Here is a 23,234-nt window from a genome sequence, read left to right as displayed (position 1 = left end):
GTATAGGACTGATGGCAAATAATGAACAGCAACAACAACAACGTAATTGTCGATGTGTCTGTGTGTAACGAATTTGTGATGTGCGCCGAAAAGTATGCAACATAAAATGGCAGTAAGAGTAACAGACTAGGAGTTAGTTACTGTAGGAGAGCTACAATTGGTAGCTAACTAGATAACGGTAAACAGTGTATGCTAAAAAGACTGAATGACTGAAAAGTATAATCTCTTGAATAACGTAAAGAAATAATAACGTAAAACAAGCAGCCAACGTGATGATTGATTTATAGGACATACTCTTGTCACAATACGAGAAAGTATATCTATACAATCGACTTAAAATGATAAACATCCAAGCAATTCAGGTATTTGAACTATAAAAGCAAAACGATTAATTCAATGGACTTCCAAGTATTTAAGTAAAAAACACACATAAACAGAAACGAAAGCAAAATAGAGACTAATAAGACACCAAGTCGAATAAAGAACTGCAAATAAAAATTTCTACCTCATTGTTGATAACTATGTAAAAAACAAAAACAAAAAAACAAAAAACAAATGTATTGCAGCGCCCAAATACCTCAAATGCAAAAATGAATGAAAATAAAAATGTGAAAAATTTAATGAAATTGTGTAACATTTATCCACCGATGAATGTATATGTATAATAATCAACCGACATACTTAAACATCACCATCAGTCAAAGGTCCATCAGTCATCATCAGTCATCGTCATACAAGTACATACACTCATATCACATTAACACGACATAACATCACACTGTCACACTGCCACAGTCAACTCTTCAACACGTTGCATATTCCATCAGCATATATACAAAAATAAGTTTAATTTTTTTTCTATTGCAATCGTTAGGAAACATGATAAATATGATGTGTAAGAGAGCAACACCAAATGATGAATTAAAACGAATATTCATATTCATTCGACACACAAAACTTACATTAGGAGATCATAAGCAATTTAAATAGTTTTTAATTATTTTAAAGACAGCCACAAAAATATTTCATACGCATTGGCATTACAGATAAGTGAAAAATTCAAAAAGATAAAAATATAAAAAAGAAATGAAATGATGGAAGCATAAACGATCATTTTTCATGAACATAATTTGATTTGCATTTTCTTATTTATGATATAAATATTTTTCCTTGAAAAGAGCTCCCCGATATGTGATATTTAATTGGTAAAGGCAAACAAAAATTTGATAAAACTGAAACGAAATTTTGGAAAATTAATTGTGAAATTGTGAAAAGCGCAAAGCATTGGCAACTTTAATTCATACTCAGAACTGTGAGCATTGGCTTAGCTTTTAAGGTGTAAACATATACTTATACTTATGTATGTATATGTATTGTGGAATATTTTTCAAAAAATTTGGGATTCGAACTGTGAGCATGAGAAATGATATGTGGTATTTTGAGTGAACCTTCCATAGGCGCACGCCCAAAAACTAATTGGTATAAAATTCGATGTCTATTTTGAATAATTTTGATTAAGCTTAAATTAGGTTTAGCTGTTCAGAGTTTTTGAACAACATGAGTCTGCATCATTGGCAAATAAAAACAATCAATCATTGCATTAAACATCATTACAACTCATAACTGTGACAAATTTTACACATACCCAAAAGGAACCTTATAAATTTGCTCACAGAGCAATTCAAAATTTTGGCAAATAATTTTGTGGCTGCTTGAAATAATAATAATAATATAAGTAACATTTAAAAACAACAAATTCATCTTAAGCTTTCAGTGTCAACTTAATTATTGCTTCGATTCTACATTAGAATACCAAAAACATTCATATAAATGTATATTTCTAATGCATTAGTAATAAGCTATAAAATCTGTACTAAGCACGCTTCTTAGGACACTCGAATTGGGTGAAAGAAATCGTAATCGTAATTGTAATAACAATCTATTAATAATTATAATATGCAAAACTTACACACACAATTACAAATTAATGGAATACATACCTCAAATTAGAATTTTTCTAGTTTAATTCTTACAAAATATACATAAAAATAAATGTTAAAAAAAAAAAAAAAAAAAAATCAAAGGAGACGAAAAATATCAAATGTACTACAAAAAAAAAAAATACTTGAATGCAATTTATGGAAATTTTAATAGTAAAATTCAAGAGTCATTTATTAAACGATATATAATTATACAATACACACAAGTTCATGCATGCAAACCAAACTAAAAGAGGTTTTAACGTTTCCAAACTTCGTACGAGAAATGTATAAAATAATTATAATAAGTACTACATCATCCAATATATTCTTCTAAATAAACACATGTAATTCTGCCAAAATCATAGCTGCCACAAATAACTCAACTTAACTGATGGAAAATCAACTCAAAACTCAACTCAACAATTATTGTAGTGAAATTTTAGCAGTAGCTGCCCGAATATGAACACCGAAAGAGCTCCTAACTATTCAATCACTCAGCAGATATACGAGTATTTAGGATGGTTTATCTTTAAAAATAAAATAAAAGAAAAATTAAATGTAATATGGCTATTAAGTACTTATTATTGCATTATTACGCATTATATGGAATATGGAATATCTATTATATATGGCATCTATTATATATATTGTATATGAAGTTTTCATTGTACTACTTATATATAATCTATTTGAAAGTCATCATTATTGAACTTTGTAGTATGTTTCGTTATAAATACACACACAAACACACACACTCACACTTTAGTAACATACACACACACAAAAACACACACACAGATACACTCCTATTAAAAAGGATTTGTAGCTTGATGGCCCCTTTCAATTCTGCAGAGCCCAGCCAAGTCTACAATCCGCTGGGAAAGTGGCGCAAAGATTTCCAACGCAACGGCGTAGACGCGTCTACTCACATAGAAGAATTTCTGCTGCTCAGGTATGGGCGTGTTCTTCGCCCGTTCCAGTTGGAAATCCTTGTCGCAATCGGGGCGTAATGTGCCAGTTTTAAGTTTAGTTTAGTTTAGTTTACTTTTCTCTCTTTCTCGCACTATCTCTTTCTCAATTCGGAGGCGTTGCTAAGATGTTGATGAAGGGATTGCGGAGAAAGTAGAAAGTAGAAGCAGTAGAAACGCCATAGTGGAATTTTGTTTAAGTTTCTTGTTTCGTTTCTATTATTGAAAATGAAAATTTATGCAAATCATGTAATTATGATAATATTTAAACAAAAGTACACTTTACCTTATTTAGATGCAATGAAACTTTAATTCCTTGAATTAGTCAAATTTGATTTTGGACCTGAAAAAAAACAAAAATAAATACATAATAAAAAAAAAACAAAAGAGAACCAAGCATAAACGATATTGTAAAACCAAATAAAATAAAACTAAAATAGACAAATGTGTAACAAGTCGGTACAAGATCAAGCGAAAAGGATAATGAATCGTATAATAGCATCCTGCAGTCCTTGTTCCGATACTGCAGCTCTCCATTTGGTTTTGTGTTTAAAATAAAATACAAATATAAGTATCTATTGTATCTGTTTGATTTCCTTGTTAAAACTAAAGCAAATATACAAACGAATATTTTACAAAATGAGACGAAAGAAAAGAAAAAATTATAACAAAATGAAGGCGAGAAATTACAAAGTAAAAAACATTCAAAGATACAAAAAACATGAACCTCAGCACTCCTGCATCCTACACAAATGTAACAAACAAAACAAAACAAAACAAAAGAAAATAATAAATAAACTAAACTAAAAGAAACCCTAGCGAAATCAAACATAATAATTATAACACCGATGAAGGCTAAGCGAATAAGCAACAAACAAAAAGGAATATACAAAAAAGGAAATGAACTAAAAAATGCGCCCCTCCCCCTTTTCGAAAGTACAAATTGTTTTTATTGTGAAAGATTTTTTAAATAAAAAAATGCGTCAAATAAAGCGTATGCAAAGTTGAAGATGAAATGGAGATGAGAATTGAATGCAAAGGCATAAGAAAGCAATTAAAGACAAAGGCCCCATAGAAATAATCCAAGCTAAATCCAAATCAAAATTCATCAATTATAATACTTTAATGTTCAAATAAATGTTTGTAAGTCTTATATTTAATTTTCACCTTCAAAATACCAAAGTAAATACGATATTTTCGCTCAGCTTAGTCGAAAAAATAAAAATTAATTATTCAACTAAAAGAACAACAATAGAAATCAAAAACATAAACTTAATTGTAGACGCAAACAAAATAATAATAAATAAAACATAATCTATACTAAGCTTATAAAAAAACAAAACAAAAACAAAAACAAAAAAGAAAATTGCTTTTGATACAAATTTAACAGCATAAAATAATTAACCAAATTAATAATAAATGAGAAACAATAATTTTGCGAAACTCTTTCTATGCTTACACAAAAACTATTTACAAAATGGATCACAAACACAAATTACACAAACACTTGAAACATTTTATTGGCGAAACAACTTAATTATTTATGTCTTTAAAGAAATGAACAAAAAAAATTAAATGGTATATACATACACTAAATATTGTAACCCCATTTAGCACTTAATAAATATATATATAAAATTATTTATATATATAATATGCGTATTTGTCTTTATTAATAATAATAATAATATAAAAGGGAAAAATAACATTTACTATATATTATATGATAAACCGATTAACACTTCTAATTATATATATAAAAATATATATTTTATATAATGCAATAAGAAAATATTGCAATAAATTATGAAAACATTTGTAAAACGGCAGACTTAAAAAATAAAATACCAAAAAAAAGAAAAAAACAAATACGAAGTGAGAAAATTCTTTCAATAAAGTGCGACCATTGTCGTTTATAATCATCAAAAACAAAACTAAAACCAATTCAAGTTGTTTCTTACTAGGGGATGTGGGAATAGATAGCCTAAAGGGTTGTCATTGGGGTTGCCCTGCTGCGCACTTTGGAAACAGAATTGATTTGATGGCCACCGATAAATCGACCCTTTTGAGTCCGCATTCAATTGGACCGTTCAATTGACTGACTATTTGAGCCGATAAGCCAAAGTGGCAGCTAGTTTTGGCTGTAAGAGCATTCAATTTGTAAGCTTGGCCAATTAGTCGTTGCACCTGTGCTTGTGTGTTGTGGTCAACTAATTAATTATGGCCATAAAGCGAGTTGGCTTAGCAACAAAATTGCCAAGCAACAATGTACAAATTCAATTGCAACTAATGCACTTCATCTCCAGCTTCAATTTGGACTCCGACTCCCAAAAGTGGCAGCTGGAGCGCAACGCACTTAGCTGCAGACTTGGACATGGACATGGACATGGATGTGGATGTGGATGTGGATGAGGAGTGAACGTGTCTGTGTGTGAAGCTTAAGCTGTTTAGTGTCAGGATGAGTGGGTGGCCCCTCGCTCGAAAAAGGTTTTGTATACACAGCCAGTCAAGTAGCGGAAATCAAACAAGACGCACCAAAATGCTACAGCATGCCTCAGGGGGGACAGAGGGGCGTGAGAGGAAGCTGTTGCCTGTTAGCTGTTGGCTCTTGGCTGTTGACTGCAGCTGTGGCAAGGCTGCGTGGTACGTGGTACGTGGCGTGTCTGCAATTGTCTGCGTGGCCAGCATGGCAAATATTTAACACAAACAATGCGCTTAAATCAAAAGCAAGCCATGTCTGCCGCATAACTACGCGACAAGCAATCATGCCGTCATTCCAACAATTCCGCAGATCCGCAATTCCATCATTCCCTTCGAAATATATTTAAACCCGACTTTGGCTGACGCTGCAGTTTTGTATTAATGCACTCGCACTCTCTAGAATCTCTGGGCATTTATTTGAATGGCCTTTCAACTGCTATTGGCTTGGTTTAAAGTTCCCTGAGTTCAGCTGAGAATGACTCTCTGGGGAAATGCCCCTGCTCGTATCTGTTGGCCATTGAACTAAGGCGAGACCCATAAACACAACACTCACACACACAAACAACTCACACACACACAAGTCAAAGTGCTGCCTGGCTTGGAGTTTATCTCAAAAATGCCAAAACTTTTGGCTTGTGCCAATGAAAATGGTCAGTTAAAAACTGTCAAAGCATCGCAGGGGGATTCCCCGGACATTTCCCCGTAAAACAAAAGAACTTTAAACTCAAAAGTAAGTTTAAGTATCTTACATATAGAAAGTAATAAGTCTGAGCATGCATAATTAGAAAACTTTTTGCCTGGGGCTTGGATACGAGTAAGTCATATTTGTTGTATGTCACTCGTGCTGACCACAACACAAAACTTACAGCCAAGATTTATGCAGATTATCGAAAGAGAAGTGAGAGGGAAGGGAGCTGCAAATTAAACACGAAAATGTGTCGTTATCTTTATAAATCAAAGGGAATTACAAGATGACCAACCTTTCAACTTTACCCCCCCACACTTTGCATGCCACAAATGCCTGAAATGCCTGTTGCAAGCCCCTGTGGCAAGTAGCCAGCTGGACAAAGGCTTTAGCAACAACCGAAATGGGAACACACATATTTTTAATGATTTATTTCCAATTTAAGCAAGATTTCGTGCTTGAAATCCTTTACCTAATGGCTCCCAAGCAGCCAAAGGCCATCGAGTTTTCCTCTCAATTCCCTCAGCTGACTCCCCTCACCCTCCCCCAGCACCAACCCGCTCCAATCTAGCTGGCTGCTGGTGTGCTAATATGCAAATCAAATTTATTGCATTCGCACTCGCATGGTCCTGCCGAGGGTCGCCACGAATCCTTTTTATCTGTGCTGTCGCCCGGCGGACGGCGGACGCATAAATCTTGTATAAGTTGCTCCTTGCTAAGGCGGCAAGCAGTCAATATGCTAAATCAGCAGACGACTCGCCTCGCCTCGTCTCACCTCCCCTGCCCATTCTAAGGAATCCCAAGGAGCTGCATGGGTGACATTTGGGATGGAGGACTTCCTCGCTGGGATGTTGGGTTGTTTGGACAGCTGCTGAGACATTTCAATAACGCTTTGGCATTCCAAATGCCAAGGCAACAATGTGGACGCACATACGTATGGAAGGGGAGCTGGAGAAGACAACTCTTTGGGCATGTCTGCAGAATTTTAATCAAAAAGCTTGAAGACATAGTTTCATTATAGTCACAAATGTGTGTTAACTACTAAAGTAAATGCCGTTAAGACTCACAAATATAGTCTATTTATAAATAACAATGATGGCTTAACTATTTCATCCTACACTCAGAAAAATATGTCATTCTAAAGTTAGGCACTTATATTTATATCGTTTTGTTTTTAAATTTGAAGATGGCTGTGTTTTAAAATTCTTAATTTTGAATCGATCTTAAATTTACAATTCCTATAACAAATATATGCTGTAATAGTCAGATTTTAACCAAACTTAGTCGGAATGTATAAGACCATGCCTTATTATAAAATTTTTGAAATTGGTTGAGATAACTCCAGAGATAACAATAATTTGGTTTTTCTTTTGTACTAAAACTACACTTTTCCGGACATGAATTAATGACAAGTACGGTCATTTTGATTATTTTTTCTGAGTGTATGCATAATAACAGCGAATTTCAAACATTTTTTTTTCATTTCATTTCACTTTAAATAACTATTCAATAACAACAAGATCGAGTTATAGAAAAAATATCCCAATATTATCTTAGAACTTTCCATCTTTGGATTTCCTTTTTGGTATCAACAATTTTTAACAATCTGTGAGCAAAGATTCAGAGAGATAGTTCTTGAAAGTACTGAACGATTTTCTGATTTCAAATTATCTTCTATCATTTTTTCTTATAAATAAACTAAATTTTCTAATGAAGATTCTGTAAGTTTTTCAATATAAATCAAAAATGTTGACTACAATATGTCGCTTTCAGGATCGTGATTAAAAAAAGGTTATTCCATTGGAATGCCAAAAGGATCACTTTTATTATGAGGAACGCGTTGGCTCATTGAATTCCCTCTAACGTGGACTTAGCGAACCGGTTTTCGGCAACACATTTAACCCGGCAGCACGCTTGTCATGCCGCACGATTGCTGGAAAAGATTTATAGTGTGAAAGACAAACAGTGAGCGGGAGAAAGTGCGTTGCTTTCACCAGAGAGAAGCGTCCAAGACAAAGGAAGTGCACGGTTATGAATTACGAGTGTGCTGCCAAAGCGGTGCGCGGTACACGGTACACGGTGGCATGATGTCCTGCGGTGCACGCGGCTGCCACTTGAATCCAAATGGGAACCGGTTGAGGGTTGACCCTAAATCAAATGGGCAGACATCGTCAGTCAACGTTAGGGGCGCAATAAAAAGGATTTCGACTGTCTTCTGACAATGCATTTTCACATTTCCCCATTCCCACATGTATCTATAGTACTTTTACACATTTCCATTTCATGCCCATTGAGTGCTCGAGTGGCAATTTAAGGGGAAAGGGCAAGACAGACTGACTGACGCGTCGGCCGTTGCAAATTTGTCAACAGGCACAACAAATGTCAATGTGATAAGCGGGACAAGTTTTTATCAGAAGCCCATTCACGGAATAAATCACTTGCACGTCGCCCAAACAAAGATTCGTACAAAAAATGCAAAACAAATTAAACAGAGATAAAGAAATGTCTCGAATGGCAAGTGATTGAATTAAAGCTACCCTGTGTATATCGAGCCCTATGAAATCAAATTTCGGAAAAATGGCACTTACGTTATTTATGCAAATATGGCTCGATATATAGATTAGAGTGCATCGATTTGTATGGGCCAAAAAAAAAAATTCACAAATGTTACCCCATATTCGTATATTGGGGTGCATCGATTTTTTCGAAAAAAAAAATGGTACCCATTTACGTAATCTACGGTCAACTCTAAGATATTTTCACTAAGAAACCATAGTTCTAAAATCATTTCCAAGTCCCCGCTATATGAGTTGAAAAACGTGTTTTTCTTTTAATTTTTATCATGAATTATTACCACATCTTTAGAATTTTTAGTCCGATCTGACAAGTTTGGTATCAAAACTCGTGTTAGGACAAGGACTTTCAAATTGTCCTTAAAACATAATTTTCATCCTTGCAAGGACTAAAAACGCAAACGTTTTCAACTCAAAAAGCGGGGACTAGAAATTGATTTTAGAACTTAGGTTCTTGGTAGAAAACATCTTAGAATTAACCGTAGATTACGTAAATGGGGTAACATTTTTTTCGAAAAAATCGATGCACCCTAATATACATGCAGAAATCCTTCTCTGTTGACCACTGAGATGTTCCGACCTTTTACAAACTATAATATGCCCCGCTTTACATTACTATGAGTGCAGGGTATAGGCAACAATATTTCGGCATCAAAAAATGCAATAAAAATGATGAGAAAAACCGAGCGTGTCCAATTCCAAACTTGCTATCATGGAAATTTGTCGTGGTTGTGCAAGATTAATAGTTGGCCAGCCAAGTGCACCATTTGTCCATTTGTATGCCGGACCAGACTAGAAGGACAACTTCTCCCACTCCTTCTCTCAGTTCCCCTGCACCTTCTAAATCGGCCAGGTCAATCAGTGTGGGGCCCAAATTTCGCTTAAATATTTAAGCGGCTTGCCAAAAATTTGCGGCCTATTGTGCGGGAATCGTTAAAATTGATGCAATTTTAAAACTGTTCCCGCCCTTTAGCACGCCCATTAGCATGGTTTGCCCATCTAACGGTACATCTGTTCAAATATTAGCTTATGAAATTTTTAAAATGCGCATCGAGCATTGACAACCCATTGACGTGCTCATTGGTCACGCTCGCCTGCACGTCCAATCTCTTGGTCTTCCGAATTCCCGAATCGCCACGAAACGAAGCGGAAGCACAAGTAAAGAAAAGACTAAAGCCAAACACAAATAATAAAAAAAAAAAGAAACATCATCACAGCCATTTGACAGTTGCCACAATTTATCATAATTCAATGCATGGCATGTCCTGTCAATCAATCGACAACGACTTCGACATCGACATCGAAAGGGTGAAGCACCCACATTAGCCTCTCTTGTGGAAGGGTGAGGGGTGCCCTGGGGCTGGGCACGACATTTTTACAAGTGACTTATGAATTATTCTTTATATCCCAGTCCCATGTCCGACAGTCCTTAACCCATCCCTGTCACATACGCCTCACATTTTATGGTTTGCTCTTTATGTTTCCCAAATCAGATTAGCCCAATGCTCCTTTTACTTAAAAGGGTCAATCCAGCCGAGGCACTCTTATCAAAAGGAATAGACAATGTGATTTCCAAGATTAGGATTACAGCGCATTTGCAATAAATACGTGACCATAAAATACTCAAATCGAAGTAACGACAGATCATCAGCAAATCCATTAACATTTTAAAAGTCCCAAAAAGATCAACTATTATCTTTGTCATTGAGTATCAAGAACTACCCTTTCATTGCTAAGGAAAGTTTATTAAAGGAGAAAGAAAAAACTGTATATGTATTATATATGAGAACTTACTATATTAGGAATTTAAATAGACCAATTTAATATATTTGTAGATCCATTGTCCTGAAAGTCCATTGTCCATTGCTCATTGTGAAAATATCTCTATTTATAGAAACATAAAATATTTCGGCATAATGTTTAGCCCAAATGCAACTGAAAAATTAAATTTTTTGAAATCCGCTAAAATTGGAAGTGAAAACCAGAACAGGCCTGATATAGTTCTAAATTTCCTTAGGAATGAAACGCAATTTCCCAATTTTTATATGACGTATAAAAAGTCACTTTTTATATTTTTAAATCAAAATAAAACAAATTGAGTTCAATTATTTATTTGTTCACATTATTTATTTAACCATATTTAATAAGACTATTTGCTAATTGACAGAAAAATATACATATGTATTGTACTTGCGTATGTCTAAATGTAAATGTTTTATATAATTTCAGATGAGGTTTTGCCTGATAACTACAGAAAATCGCGGGAGACTTTTAGCATGAACTTGAGCTCGTGTAGTCGAGGCGATGACGAAAAAATAATAACATATTGTAAATAAATCACAACTTAGTCTGTCATTTACACGTATTGATAAACATTTGCCGCTGTTTTGGATTCTGACCAAGTTAAGTTCAATCAAAAGTTGTCGATAAGAAAAAGTCGTTGAATTAACTGTGCATTGGAATGAAATTGAATGCAATCCGAATGAAATATTTATTGGCCAATCTTTGAAAACACAAATAAAGCAAAAATTTCTCATTTTCAGAATGATTTAATTATGGACTACGTTTGGCAAAATGATTAAATGACAAAATACTTGATGCATGTGAATTGTTTTTGTTGTTGTTTTTTTCTGCGGCTGATAACAGTAAATTTTAAATAATAGTTTTCAAAGAGCACAGTTAAAACTATGAATAGTTTGCTAGAGAATGAGTTGGGGATTCCCGTGGGGGCTAGACGCCTTACATGTTCTTGTCGAACAGGAATTCGCCCAATTCGCCGTGGGCGGACATCATCTTTTCCAATGTGGTGATCTGGCCGGCCAATTCGCGTTGACCAGTCAACTGCTCCTCCAGATAAACGCCAGTCAGATAGTCGACCAGATGGTAGTCGTTATCTTCGCCGTTCTTGGCAGTGCCCTCGCAGGTCTTGATAAGGGCGCGAATGGAGTTGGTCACCTCGGTTTCCAGCTTGAATGCAGCCTCCAGAGCGGACAGACCAGACCATTTGCGCACATCAACAGTCTATTAAGTATTATACAATTAAATTATAATAATAATTAAAAATTAAAAGGCATTCATTGTGTTGTTGAGTACTAACCGGCACACTGATTAGGTTGTTCACGGTATCGGTCAACTGACCACGCATGGACAGGTATTCCACCAGTTTAGCTCCGTGCTCACGCTCCTCCTTGGCGGCCTTGATGAAGTGCTCGGTGAATCCGGGACGATTCACGGTGTCGGTGGCGAAGTGTGCAGCCATGGCCAGGTATTGGGTGGAGGCAAAGATCTCCTTCTGAATCTGCTTGCGCATGCTCTCAATGCAGGGTCGCTTCATGTCGGGCCATCCCTTGAAGACCGCATTCGACTTGATGTTGCCTGTAACCCAAGAGATCAAAGATTATAGATAGCCACAACGACAACGATATACTCGAATGAGTAATTACAAAGGGGAATTCTATTACACGAAACATACACGTGAAAAAAGATGTGGAATCTTGCATTCGATTAGTCGACTTGATTTCATTGCTCTTTTGATTTTTCAGCTCCTGCAAAACGCTGGACTGGCTAGCTGTGGGAGGAACAAGGCATGCAAGAGAGGAGAGGAGAGGGGGTTAGGATTGGCATTGCATAAGCATCGTTGGTCGATGCATTCGCAATGCTAATTCGAGATTCTAGAACAACTAGAACAAAGCATGTACAAAGCCAAAGTGCAGACATACACTTGCTCTCTCTCTCTTTGTGTTCTCTTTGTGGTAACGTGCGCAAGTGTCGCCATAGTAACGGCATTTGTTTTGATTTCGTGCCGTGTGCAAAATCCAAACTCTCGCTTTCCCTCAATCCACTCAATCAGCCTGCTCACACAGACTCAACCGCTCTTATGCTTTGAATTTATGAATATTGATAGAGGGTCGTGTGCAAAAAAGCATATCACAAAGCAACGACTTGAAACTGAGAGTTTTGAGCTTCCGTTACTACCACTTTTTACGTAAGGCTTTTTGTTATACAACAAAATCAAGGTGGCTAACAAAATTGATTTAATATTGATAAAGATTTAGGAAATTCCCATAGCATGTTATGAAGAGAACAGATAAGCACAAAGAGCAGCCAACGGCAGAGCTAGCGCGCTCTGGGTTCATGCTCACGCGCTCTTTGCCTATGCTCACTTAATTTTCGCTCTTTCTCTTTGTTCAACCTTCCTCGACTCAGTCGCAATCGACGTAAATTGCGTCGAAATTTATTGGTTTTTTCAGAGTATTTTTGTTTTGTTTAAACAAATTGTAATAACTGAATGGAAATTGATAATTGATAAATACTTACATTTAAGACTGTCAGCCTGAGCCTGGTTAGCCACAGCCAGAACGACCAGCAAACAAATACTCGCAGATAATTTCATCATTTTTGTTCTTCGGGTTGTTGTTGTTGATGTCTTTACACAAAATCACAGAACAGATTTATCACTTTTAATTAATAATTCAATGAATTTAATGCTGTTTGCTGAATGTTTGTTGTTTGTTGCCTAAGTGCACAAATGAAAATGAACCGTTTTGGTTAGATTGCCAATGTTAAATAGAAGTTTCGAGTCACCAGTTGTCGGTCGGTTGGTCGGTCGGTCAAAGCTGCCTTTACACACACTGGCATAGAAGGCGGAGCTTGCTCTTTCTTTCAATTGGGCTTTTCAATTATGCCCCGATTCGATTCTTCCGGTACCTTATAATTCAGATTCCTATGCTATGACAGGGAATATCTTTTCACGTTTGTATGTGCGTTGAATGTTTCTTTATTCTTCTGCTTTACGCGCCTTCGCTATGTGAATGCAAACTGTCGGTGCCAGTGTCGAGTAAAACACTTTTAAACGCTTCGTCGCTGGCAGCTCTCGCTCACAAAGAGCGCAGCATGTACACGTATACGTTCGTGTATGCGTGTAAATGTGCAGATGTGTATGAGTGCGCTCTTATCAATTCAATATGTCGTCGACGCTTGCTTTGTGATTCTAGTTGACGCACTGATAATTTAATATGCCATTTGATAGACATACTTAATTTACTATACTAACTTTCACACGTCCTCACTGCAGAACTATCTCGGTATAAAACATTATTGACTAATGGCCACAGCCAACATGGCCGCCGTATGACCATGGTCGCTCTCAAATCAGCTGTTCTTTGTGATACATGCACCCAGTGAGAGGGGTATATTAAAATGAGAGATTTTATTTAATCAATACAAACAGTAATAAATACTTATAGGAATTTTCATTTTGCAGTTTGTGCATCAACTAAATATCACTTTCGGATCTAAAATAAAATTAATTTGTGTATTTGCTTATTAACGTGCATCGCACTTTGTGCAGGGTATGAAAAGGTCGACCCCATCAAAGCAAAGATAACTTGTTTTCAAAATAGCTCCAACAGGTCATGGGTTGCCAAGTACTCTTTTTGGACATGGATTTATATTTGATGTTTTAATACCTCACTTCAGCGGCGTTAAAAAAATAAAAAAAAGAGACATTATGGGATCAATCAAGATTCTGATTGATTATCAGTGCAGACGTGGTAACTAGCGACAGGTGCTGTGATAAGACATGACTCTTCAATTTGATAACATGATAAGAGAAAATGACAACTTTTAGGCAACAATAAAAATTTAATAACTAATTCTTTTAAAATGCAACATATCAATAAATATTTATACATAAATATTTATAATTTCTTATATACATACTAGATGGGATCATTTTAAAATCTCATGATGAAATTGAAATGTTAAATATTGAAAAACATTGAGTGTGGACTTTGAGCGAGCTGGTAACCCTGTCTGCCATACAATGTATGGGAGCACTGAGCGCAAAAATGAAATGAGGAGTCTCTGAGTCACAAAGAAAAAAAAAAACAACCGCATCAGCAACAACAACAAGAGGAGCAGCCATATTGCTGGAGCCATGTTTGACTGACAACAAAATCCACAACAGAGAGGCGGCGAGTGCAAAACAAAATACCCATACACTCACAATCGCACGCACACTCGCGCACTCACTAACACTGGCGCACAGAGCGAGGCATTGGCGACGGCATAGAAACGAGACAAACGCAACGGTATAAACAGCAGTTCACGATTTGAGTTCCAACAAGCAGCACATAAGAAACATAAAAGCAGAGCTAAAATTGAAATTATTCGGGACAATTTAAAGTAAGTGATTCCGTTCAATTGTTAAATAATTACTGTGACTATAACTGTAAATATATACCTGGTGCTAAGACATAATATAATTGACTATTCAAAATAACTCGTAAGCAACCTGATGGTGTGCTCGAGTTTAAGAGAGTGAGAGAATATTCAGGAAAACTCTACGACGCAAAAGACGCATTGAGTTCTGAATACAACGTCTTTGTTTTAGTCGCTTTACATGCTGCTTAATGTCAGTTTTTGAAAATCAAAAGTCTAATTGTGAAATTGCGTTTATTCTAATTCTAGAAGTAAACACAACAAAATGAAATATTTCATTACATTCGCTTTGGTTGCTGGCCTATGCGCTCTTGCGCAGGCCCAAGAGCAATTCTGTCAAGTTGACGTTCGCTCTGCTTGCAGTACCAACGGTGAGTACTCCCTCTATTTAAAATGTGAAGAGCGTGTGAGTGGAAGAGAGTGAATGGAAGAGAGTGAGTGTAAGAGCGCATGAATGTGTGCAGTATGACTCGTTTCGGTTTTATTTTAACTGTAACTGTGTCTTACTTTTGAATATTTTTATTTTAAAAATAAACAAGCTATCACGGCCTTTTTCTCAGATGAAAGTAAGCAAAATATACTTCCTTATGACAATCAATACCCCGCCCAAACGTCTACCGCACCCTTGCTTATTGTAACTCTTTCACAGGCGGAATCAGCAATTGTAATGCCCGCTATGGCGCCATTGGCCATTTGGAGCACAAGATGCAGGATTACATCCAGCTGCAGCTGAAGAAGTCATACGAATACCTTCTCTTGGCCACCCACTTCAACTCGTACCAGATGAACCGCCCCGGCTTCCAAAAACTCTACCAGGGTCTCTCCGATCGCGCCTTCGATGATACCATTGCACTCATCCGCCAGGTGACTCGCCGCGGTGGCGCCGTTGACTTCAGCAAGCCACATACACATGGTGCCGCCGAGGTCCCAGAGGTGCACCTCAACGAGCTGGAATCTCTGGCTCGTGCCCTTGATGTCGAGAAGGAATTGACCGCCGGAGCCATTCACGTGCACACCAGCGCCACCCACAGCTCCACCGAGAACCGTGAGCACGATCCCGAAATGGCACACTACATCCAGGAGAACTTCTTGGCCCAGCAGGCCAAATCTGTGCGTACTCTGTCTGGCTATGCCAACGACCTTTCCAAGCTGGTCAGCGTCAAGGAGCCATCCCTCTCCGTGTATTTGTTCGACGAGTATCTGCAGAAGCAATAAATAGATTGTTCTCTCTCTCTCTACAACAATTCGTAATAGCCTCTATTCAAATTTTCTTCTCGTTTTGTTCCAATTACGAGTAATATTCTAGTATTACCGAAATTCCAAAATCACCCCTCGCGCTGCGTACTATTTAATTAAATTGTCATCTGAATTTTAGTAAATAAATCGAAGCGCAGCAGCAGCAAACAACAAAAAGCAAAAACATTTGATTTCCAATCGCTTATTATTTAACTTTGATTTATATTCAAACACACATACACATAAAAACACACGCGCTCACACACACATAACACAACACACATTCGCATACACATGTTTGTGATAACGTTTAAGCTGCAATCACTTGAACAAATGTATCTTTAAATTATGTTACCGAGTTAAATAAATGAATACAACAATATACGCAGTTTTTTTTTCCTGTTTGATGTTCAACTTACAGATAAGGTCACAAAGTCTGTGAGACTTTTGTTTTCTGTTTATTTCCCTGTGCTGATAAGAAACACGATCTGGTGGGGCTTTTTGCTTTGTATTCAACTCTGATTACAATTTGCAGGTCAGCGTTAAACATTGTATTAATTATACAACGTTTTATAAATTAAGTACATTTAAGTAAAGTGCTGAAATTTTAGGAGTAAATAATAACGTTCGCTTCTGATAAAAAATCAGGAAGGAAGCATGTGCGAAATTTTAGCTATTTACATCAAATTAATAAACATTACAATCAGCAAGTGTATGCTATATTTATTTTATTATATTTATAAAGCTGTTGGACTGGTGGTCTTAGTGTGTTTTAGAGGAACTGATTACTGTTGTTGTTAATCAAACCAGCTTGCACAGTTCAATGTACGAGAGAAAAATTAATTCTTCAGATATGTTTAAGGCCCGTAATTTTACAATCCAGTTAAATATTATCGAACATTGTTTAGTCTGACAAAATTCGTCAGCAATAATTTGTTTTCAAATTTTTAATTTATTTTTATGAATTTTACGTTAAAATATCTTCCAAAAACGGCCCTTTATTTATTATAGAGACACTAAAAATTTTGTATTTTCAATGAAGAAATTAAATCTATCAGCTAAAAATAGAATCGAATTCTCAATACTTTCAAATTTGAAAATTAAACTATACAAAATTTTAGTTTAGTGCGAATCTAAAAATAAAGTAAATACTCGTTTGTGCCAAACTATATTTAATAGGTCGGTTTAATTTGATTGGCTGAAAAGCGTCCACAAAACTCGGAATCTACGAGGAATTCTAAGAATATTTCACAAGAATCTTTGGGTCAATTCAATCAATTCCTAGTCCCCGTTGAGAAGCATAATAAGGTGCCTATGGCAGCTTTATGGTATCGGTCCACTGATTTGATAAGTTTAGTCAGCATGTCAAGGACCAATCCAAATGCGATTTGGGACTAGGACCCATGCTCAAATTCCTTATGGATTAAGATTTTTGGGACGCTCTTCGAATAAATAAATTGACACGCCGTAATACTTATTCAAAATATATTTTCTTTTTTTGGTTTCCAGGCACATTTTTCATATTATTTAAACTAGATAAGTACTCTTACTAAATATATTATCATCATAATTTACAGCTCAACTTTGTAAGCTTTCTATTTTGATGAAGAGTGTACAAGTGCAATTTTTGATAAGAAAAGTTGATTAAATTTATTGATAATATTGTGATCTAAGGTAAATCTAGGCAGATCTTCAAGTTCTCGGGCAAGTTCATATCTTATCAAGGAGCACTTGACGAGTTGATAATTAAAATTAATGTCATTTTTCTGCAGACTACGAGTTTTCAAAGGAACACGTCATCAGTTGGAGCACGCTTCATTCACTTGACGTACGGATTTATCGCTAGTTGCACACGGCTTTGTCAGACAGTTCCGGTTAAGTGGAGAGTCCATGTTTTGTTAGGGTACAACCATTTTGTCGTCTGACTAAAGCTAAGAATCAGCATTACGTAAAACGCATAATGCAGGCTTATCGCACGCCTTTTGCCAGCTGTCTCTCTCTCTATAAATGGGGTCTGGGGCTGACGTGTTTAATATGCATGTAAACTACGTAGGAGCGCAGTTTTCTTATCTTCCGTTTAAATGCAATTGCAATTTATTTTGTAAATATTATTCCTGGAATAAAGTGACATTAGTTGATTCACCCTCTCCCTCTATATATATATATATATATATATGTATATATCTCGCTCTTTGTCTCACAATATTGAAGTCAGCCACGCAGAAAATCCATTTATCAATTAGTGACGGCCATTCAAACGAGATTTTATAGTCGTATACGGGCCACTTTCACGTAAAATGCACGTCAATTTGGCACAGAAAATTATTTGTGCCGGTTCAAAGGTCATCAAAATCCTGGTAATAACCGCGTGTTATGCTGTAATTAGAATATGACAGGCCAACTACAATGTAACCAAACCAAAATCCAAAACGAAAATGGAAGCTGTAATCAAAATGGCAATAACATCATAACAGTTAAGAGTGCGATTATGATACGGCATATGGGACTGAGATTCGGACTTGGACCTGAACTCGGAGTCTGTACTCGGTAGTCTGTGGGTGCGTGCACTGGTCATTAAATATTAATCCACTTAATATTAACTGCGCTGATTTGAGGCAAGAAAGAAACAACTTTGTATGGTCATAATAACATAAGCTTAGGGTTCATAATTGCGGTCATTTCCAGTGCATTTATCGTTCGTTTGAGGGGGTTGTCTTTAATGGGGTCCTTCAAGGGATACGGATACACATAAGGGATAGACATTGACATAACCATGCCATACTCCATTCTATGTCTAATTGTTTGGCCATAAGCCAGCGCACAAATTGCGTGTCCTAAACCCTTTTTAACTGCCGCACATGGTCCACATCCATAAAGGTGCTGCTCCTGCTTTTTGCCCAAAAAATTCTCCATTAATTTATGCATTTTAATAAACGCGCCAAGCAATTACTAATAGTACATTTTTTGGGTCGCCCAACTACGAAACTATTTCGATTTTCGAGCGCCGCAAGCTGTTGTCAAAGGATTCTCTATTGTTTTTGCTGTTGTTGTTGCTGTGCTTGTTGTTGTTTCTTTCATTATTATTATGGCATGCAGACAAAGAGCTCGTATCAATTTATGGTGTGCGGGCGTGTGTGTATATGTACTTGTATGTGTGTGGCATATGCAAAATAGCAATTTAATTTCGTTTTATTGCAATGCCATTTGCAGTCACTGTAAAGCAGCTGTGCCTCTGCTTTCCCCGCTTCTAGACTGCAATAAATAATTCTTTCTGCCTTTTCAATGAAAATTTTAATGAATAGTCTCATGAGTTTGTGTGGAAAAATCTTGATGCGTCTTTGTATAGTAGCTTTCCTAGCACTTCCTAAAGAAATATAATAAACATACTTATACTAAATAAATTAATTACATTTTAAGTCAGATTTCCTTTTTTTTTCATTGCATTTCAGTTGTAAATCTGAACACAGTTTTTTTTCGAAGTAATGCTGACTATAAAACTAAATGAAACTTATAATGAATTTGTAAAGATTTTGCCCTAGGAACTGGATAGTAAAAGTGAAAAGTCGAATATAAGATTTTTATCATTGTATTTCAGTTGTAGATTCTATTACAGTATCATTGAATTATAGTACGGTTGTTATGAAATTTTCTGAATTAATGAGAAATTACTGCAAATCAGGGAATAAAATCGAAACAAATATAGGTTACGATTTCGGTTCCGGTACGACCCGAAATAACTATTTCGGTAAAAGGTTATATTTCAGTCTTTTTTTCGGTTTCGGTATCAGTACTGGCACGTAACGGTCTAACAAATCAATTTGAAAACTTTTTAAAATGTTAAGATGTTTTATAATAGATATGACATCGAAATAAATCGCTATACTTATGGCAAAAAAAGGTATTGAAAGAATGTAAAAATGTTTGAATACAGAATGAATTTAGAGGCCAAAACATAATCAAAATGACATTCCGCTTGGAAATCGGTGCAGTTAAAAATTTTAATGAAATTGTAAAGCTTTTGTTTTGGGACTGGCTACTAAGCGAGACTTTAAAATACAATTGGTGTAAAATGAGGTATTATTTCCAAAATTACTCATCAGTTGTAGATATGACAACAATTTTTTGATAGTACAATTTATGTTGTCAAAAGTAATCGACTCGTCTTTAGCTAACTAAACATATGCAACGGTTTTTAGGGTCTGAGTAAAATCATCTTGGATATCATTAATTTCCATATTGCGAATCTCAACAATTTGCGCGTAATAAACCGATTTGCATAGTCAATATCGAGTGCTTTGAAATCGATACCTCGGTTGGCAAAACAGTTTTGGCCAAAGAGGAACAGCAATCCGTTGGGATTGAACGATTAGCAGAGCAATCGAATCAAGTACGAGTATTCGTATAATCATTAAAAGCAACCTAATGGATTCCCAAAGTGCGCGCGATAAGCGACCCATTGATAAGAAACTGAGAGCACAAATGCGTTTTGCCTTTTGTTATTTTGTTGTTGCCTTTTTTTTTTGCATTAATGAAATGTTTGGCAAGAATTTGTAGCGGTTGTTGGGATTTTGCAACCTGAATCCACAGGGAGATTCAATTCCACCCCATATAGGTACAGCTGCTGGCAGTCAATTTGAATAAATCCACTTTTCAAGGTCAGTGGGTAAAACAAGTTGCGAAATTTAAGCGCACCCCATTGCAAAAAAACAAAGAAATTAACAAAACAAGTCAGAATTATGCAAGGCAAAGTTTACCAGACAATGAGATACCCTGTACAATTAAAAACGTTTGACCCAAGTAAACAAAGCGATCAAAAATATATTTAAAATAATTTTAGCAACAGTTAGCATACCCTTTGCCTATTTTAAAGGGTATTAAAAGCAACCCTGTGCAAGCTTCGCACATGGGGTTGTAGTTGTTTTGTTGCTGTTGCTTAGAGATTTCATGCGGAAACGGTCAAAAAAAAAATGACATGTGGCCAGGCCGTGCTGGAAAATTTGCATACGCACATTGGCAAATTGCATAGGGTCGACCCACGCCAGGAGCAGGAACAGTAACAGGAGCAGGACTTGCCATCGTCATCTGCTGGTCATGCGTAAGCAACGCACGCGTCGAGCTAAAAAGCTGAACGGCAACTGTACTGAGGATGCGGAAATGGATGTGGATGTGACCAAGGATGAGGACAAAGCGTAAGCACTAAGGGATGGCACACTCTCACAAAATATCCGTTCATAACTTGCAATGAGCGTAACTTTTGCTGGGCGCACTCAAATATTTATGGCAAATTTGCTGGAGCACTAAATTAAAATTCAATAAATCATCATTTGTTTTTGATAACTGCACTGCTCATGGTCTTCTCTCTTTCTCTCTCTCATTATCTGCCAGTCTCTTTCTATTTGTCGCTTGGCTGCCTGCAAAAGTTGATCGAAATTTCATTAGTGTCTGCGTTTTTGTTTAAGTTTGGCATTTAGTTTTGCAATTATTTTTAGCAGTTTTCCGACATCCTGTGTCCTTCGATTTCGCAAAACTTTAGTTGCAACAGAGAAAGTTTCAATCTGCAGTTTTCCGCTTGTTTACCACGTTCAATTTTCCAGATTTTTTTTTGTTTTTGTTGAGACTCAAACTAAAGATAAAAATGTAGCTTAGTAAAAAAAAAAACGAAGTTTTTATATTCGATGAATAATTTAGTTAGTTAATTAATAATTATTTTTTAGGTCGGACGTAAATTAAAAAAACCTAATACACTTTTCAATGGAAGTTGACTGTATTGTAAATAATTAACTACTTTTTAATGCATTGGTTGACATTGACATTGAGTAAATAATTCTAATGATAATCAAATGTCACTAGCATTGAAAGTATTACTAATAATAATATGCAGCTATTTTCAAAAATATTAATTATGGCACTTTAGATCCAGCATCAATTAATAGTTTAAAAGACATTGCTGAAGTTTTGAAAATAATTGAAGGGGTAAATATGAAATAATTGAAAATTGAATTAAATTTTAGAAGCAGAATCATTTTAATAAGAAGCAAAACAACATTCAAAAAATAATTATTATTCGAAAGTTAAATAAAAAATAAAATGTAAACGAAATTTAAAATCGAATACATAATTTAGTATTATTTTTGTAGCGTTGCTTTAATTTGTGCAAACAGTGTCCAATTTTATGATTAGCTGCAATTTACGGCTACAATTTATTGCAAACTCAAACTCAATTTTTGGTGCCTGCTAATTAATTTTTGCGTGTCGCCAACGACTCTGTCGACTTGCAGCTAATTGTTATTGTTTTAACTACCGACAAGCGACCGTCACGAGGCTGATATACCCGCTCCCTTCGTCCAATAACGTCTCTCAATTTTCGATGGCTGTTTTGCGGTTTCAAATTTGCCAGGAGCCAGTCGAGATATACAGCAACTAGTTGGATGAGACTCAGGAACGTGCAATGTGTGTGCAGCAAGGCGAAAATTTGCGCTATAAACATAAAAATTAACGACTGCCACAAGTTGTAAAAGACAAAGGAAAAATATCCCCACTCTTCGAGCACTCTTACCACTCGTTGGCGTCTTTTGGTCAACATTAAAATCTGTTTTTATGATCTAACCACACCTACCAAATACGGGAACGTGCCGGGCAGTCGGTTGATTAAAAATCAACAGCAAATTCACAATGACCGGAAGCTGTGACCAATGTGGCATTAGTATTAGTACACATGTATAAAAATGTATGTATGTTATGTAGGTACACATATATATACTTAACTGCAGCTCAATCTATGGGCTTGAATGCTTCACTGGCTTCCTCCGTTGCTTTCGTGGAATAAGCGGATTACAGTCGCTCCGTCAAGTCGCCGTTTCGCTGCGACAATTGCCGAAAAATAAAAAGTATGCTTCAGAATTGCGGAGGATTGCTGGCAGCAGGCATAAGGTTGCCGGATCTGGATGGGCACAATAAAGTGGCTGAATGACAGCGCGATTAACTCGCTGTAAGCCTGAAACGTTGCAAGTGCAATGCTCCACCTACTTCTCCTACCTCCAACCGCACTAATTTTGTATGCATGAGCTGGAATAAAGAGCAATGAGAA

The 23,234-nt window shown here is 36.1% G+C and overlaps 2 protein-coding genes across 2 annotated transcripts; one reads left to right on the top strand and one right to left on the bottom strand.

Moving 5' to 3' along the window:
- Window positions 1–11,134: 11,134 nt before the first annotated feature.
- Window positions 11,135–13,515, bottom strand: LOC117793031 (ferritin subunit). The gene is made up of 3 exons (XM_034633401.1): window positions 13,007–13,515; window positions 11,787–12,064; window positions 11,135–11,710 (listed from the first exon to the last, which is right to left on the bottom strand). Exons 1-3 carry the CDS (start codon window positions 13,083–13,085, stop codon window positions 11,429–11,431), a joined length of 639 nt encoding a protein of 212 aa, XP_034489292.1. The 5' UTR covers window positions 13,086–13,515; the 3' UTR covers window positions 11,135–11,428.
- A 1,202-nt stretch (window positions 13,516–14,717) lies between these two features.
- On the top strand, window positions 14,718–16,529 carry LOC117793030 (soma ferritin). Its single transcript, XM_034633400.1, has 3 exons — window positions 14,718–14,875; window positions 15,161–15,282; window positions 15,561–16,529. Exons 2-3 carry the CDS (start codon window positions 15,177–15,179, stop codon window positions 16,124–16,126), a joined length of 672 nt encoding a protein of 223 aa, XP_034489291.1. The 5' UTR covers window positions 14,718–14,875; window positions 15,161–15,176; the 3' UTR covers window positions 16,127–16,529.
- Window positions 16,530–23,234: the final 6,705 nt, after the last annotated feature.

Source organism: Drosophila innubila (genome assembly GCF_004354385.1).
Source record: "Drosophila innubila isolate TH190305 chromosome 3R unlocalized genomic scaffold, UK_Dinn_1.0 2_E_3R, whole genome shotgun sequence".
Taxonomy (NCBI): domain Eukaryota; kingdom Metazoa; phylum Arthropoda; class Insecta; order Diptera; family Drosophilidae; genus Drosophila; species Drosophila innubila.
The sequence above is the reverse complement of the archived record's forward strand: the minus strand, read 5'-3'. Positions and strand labels throughout refer to the sequence as shown.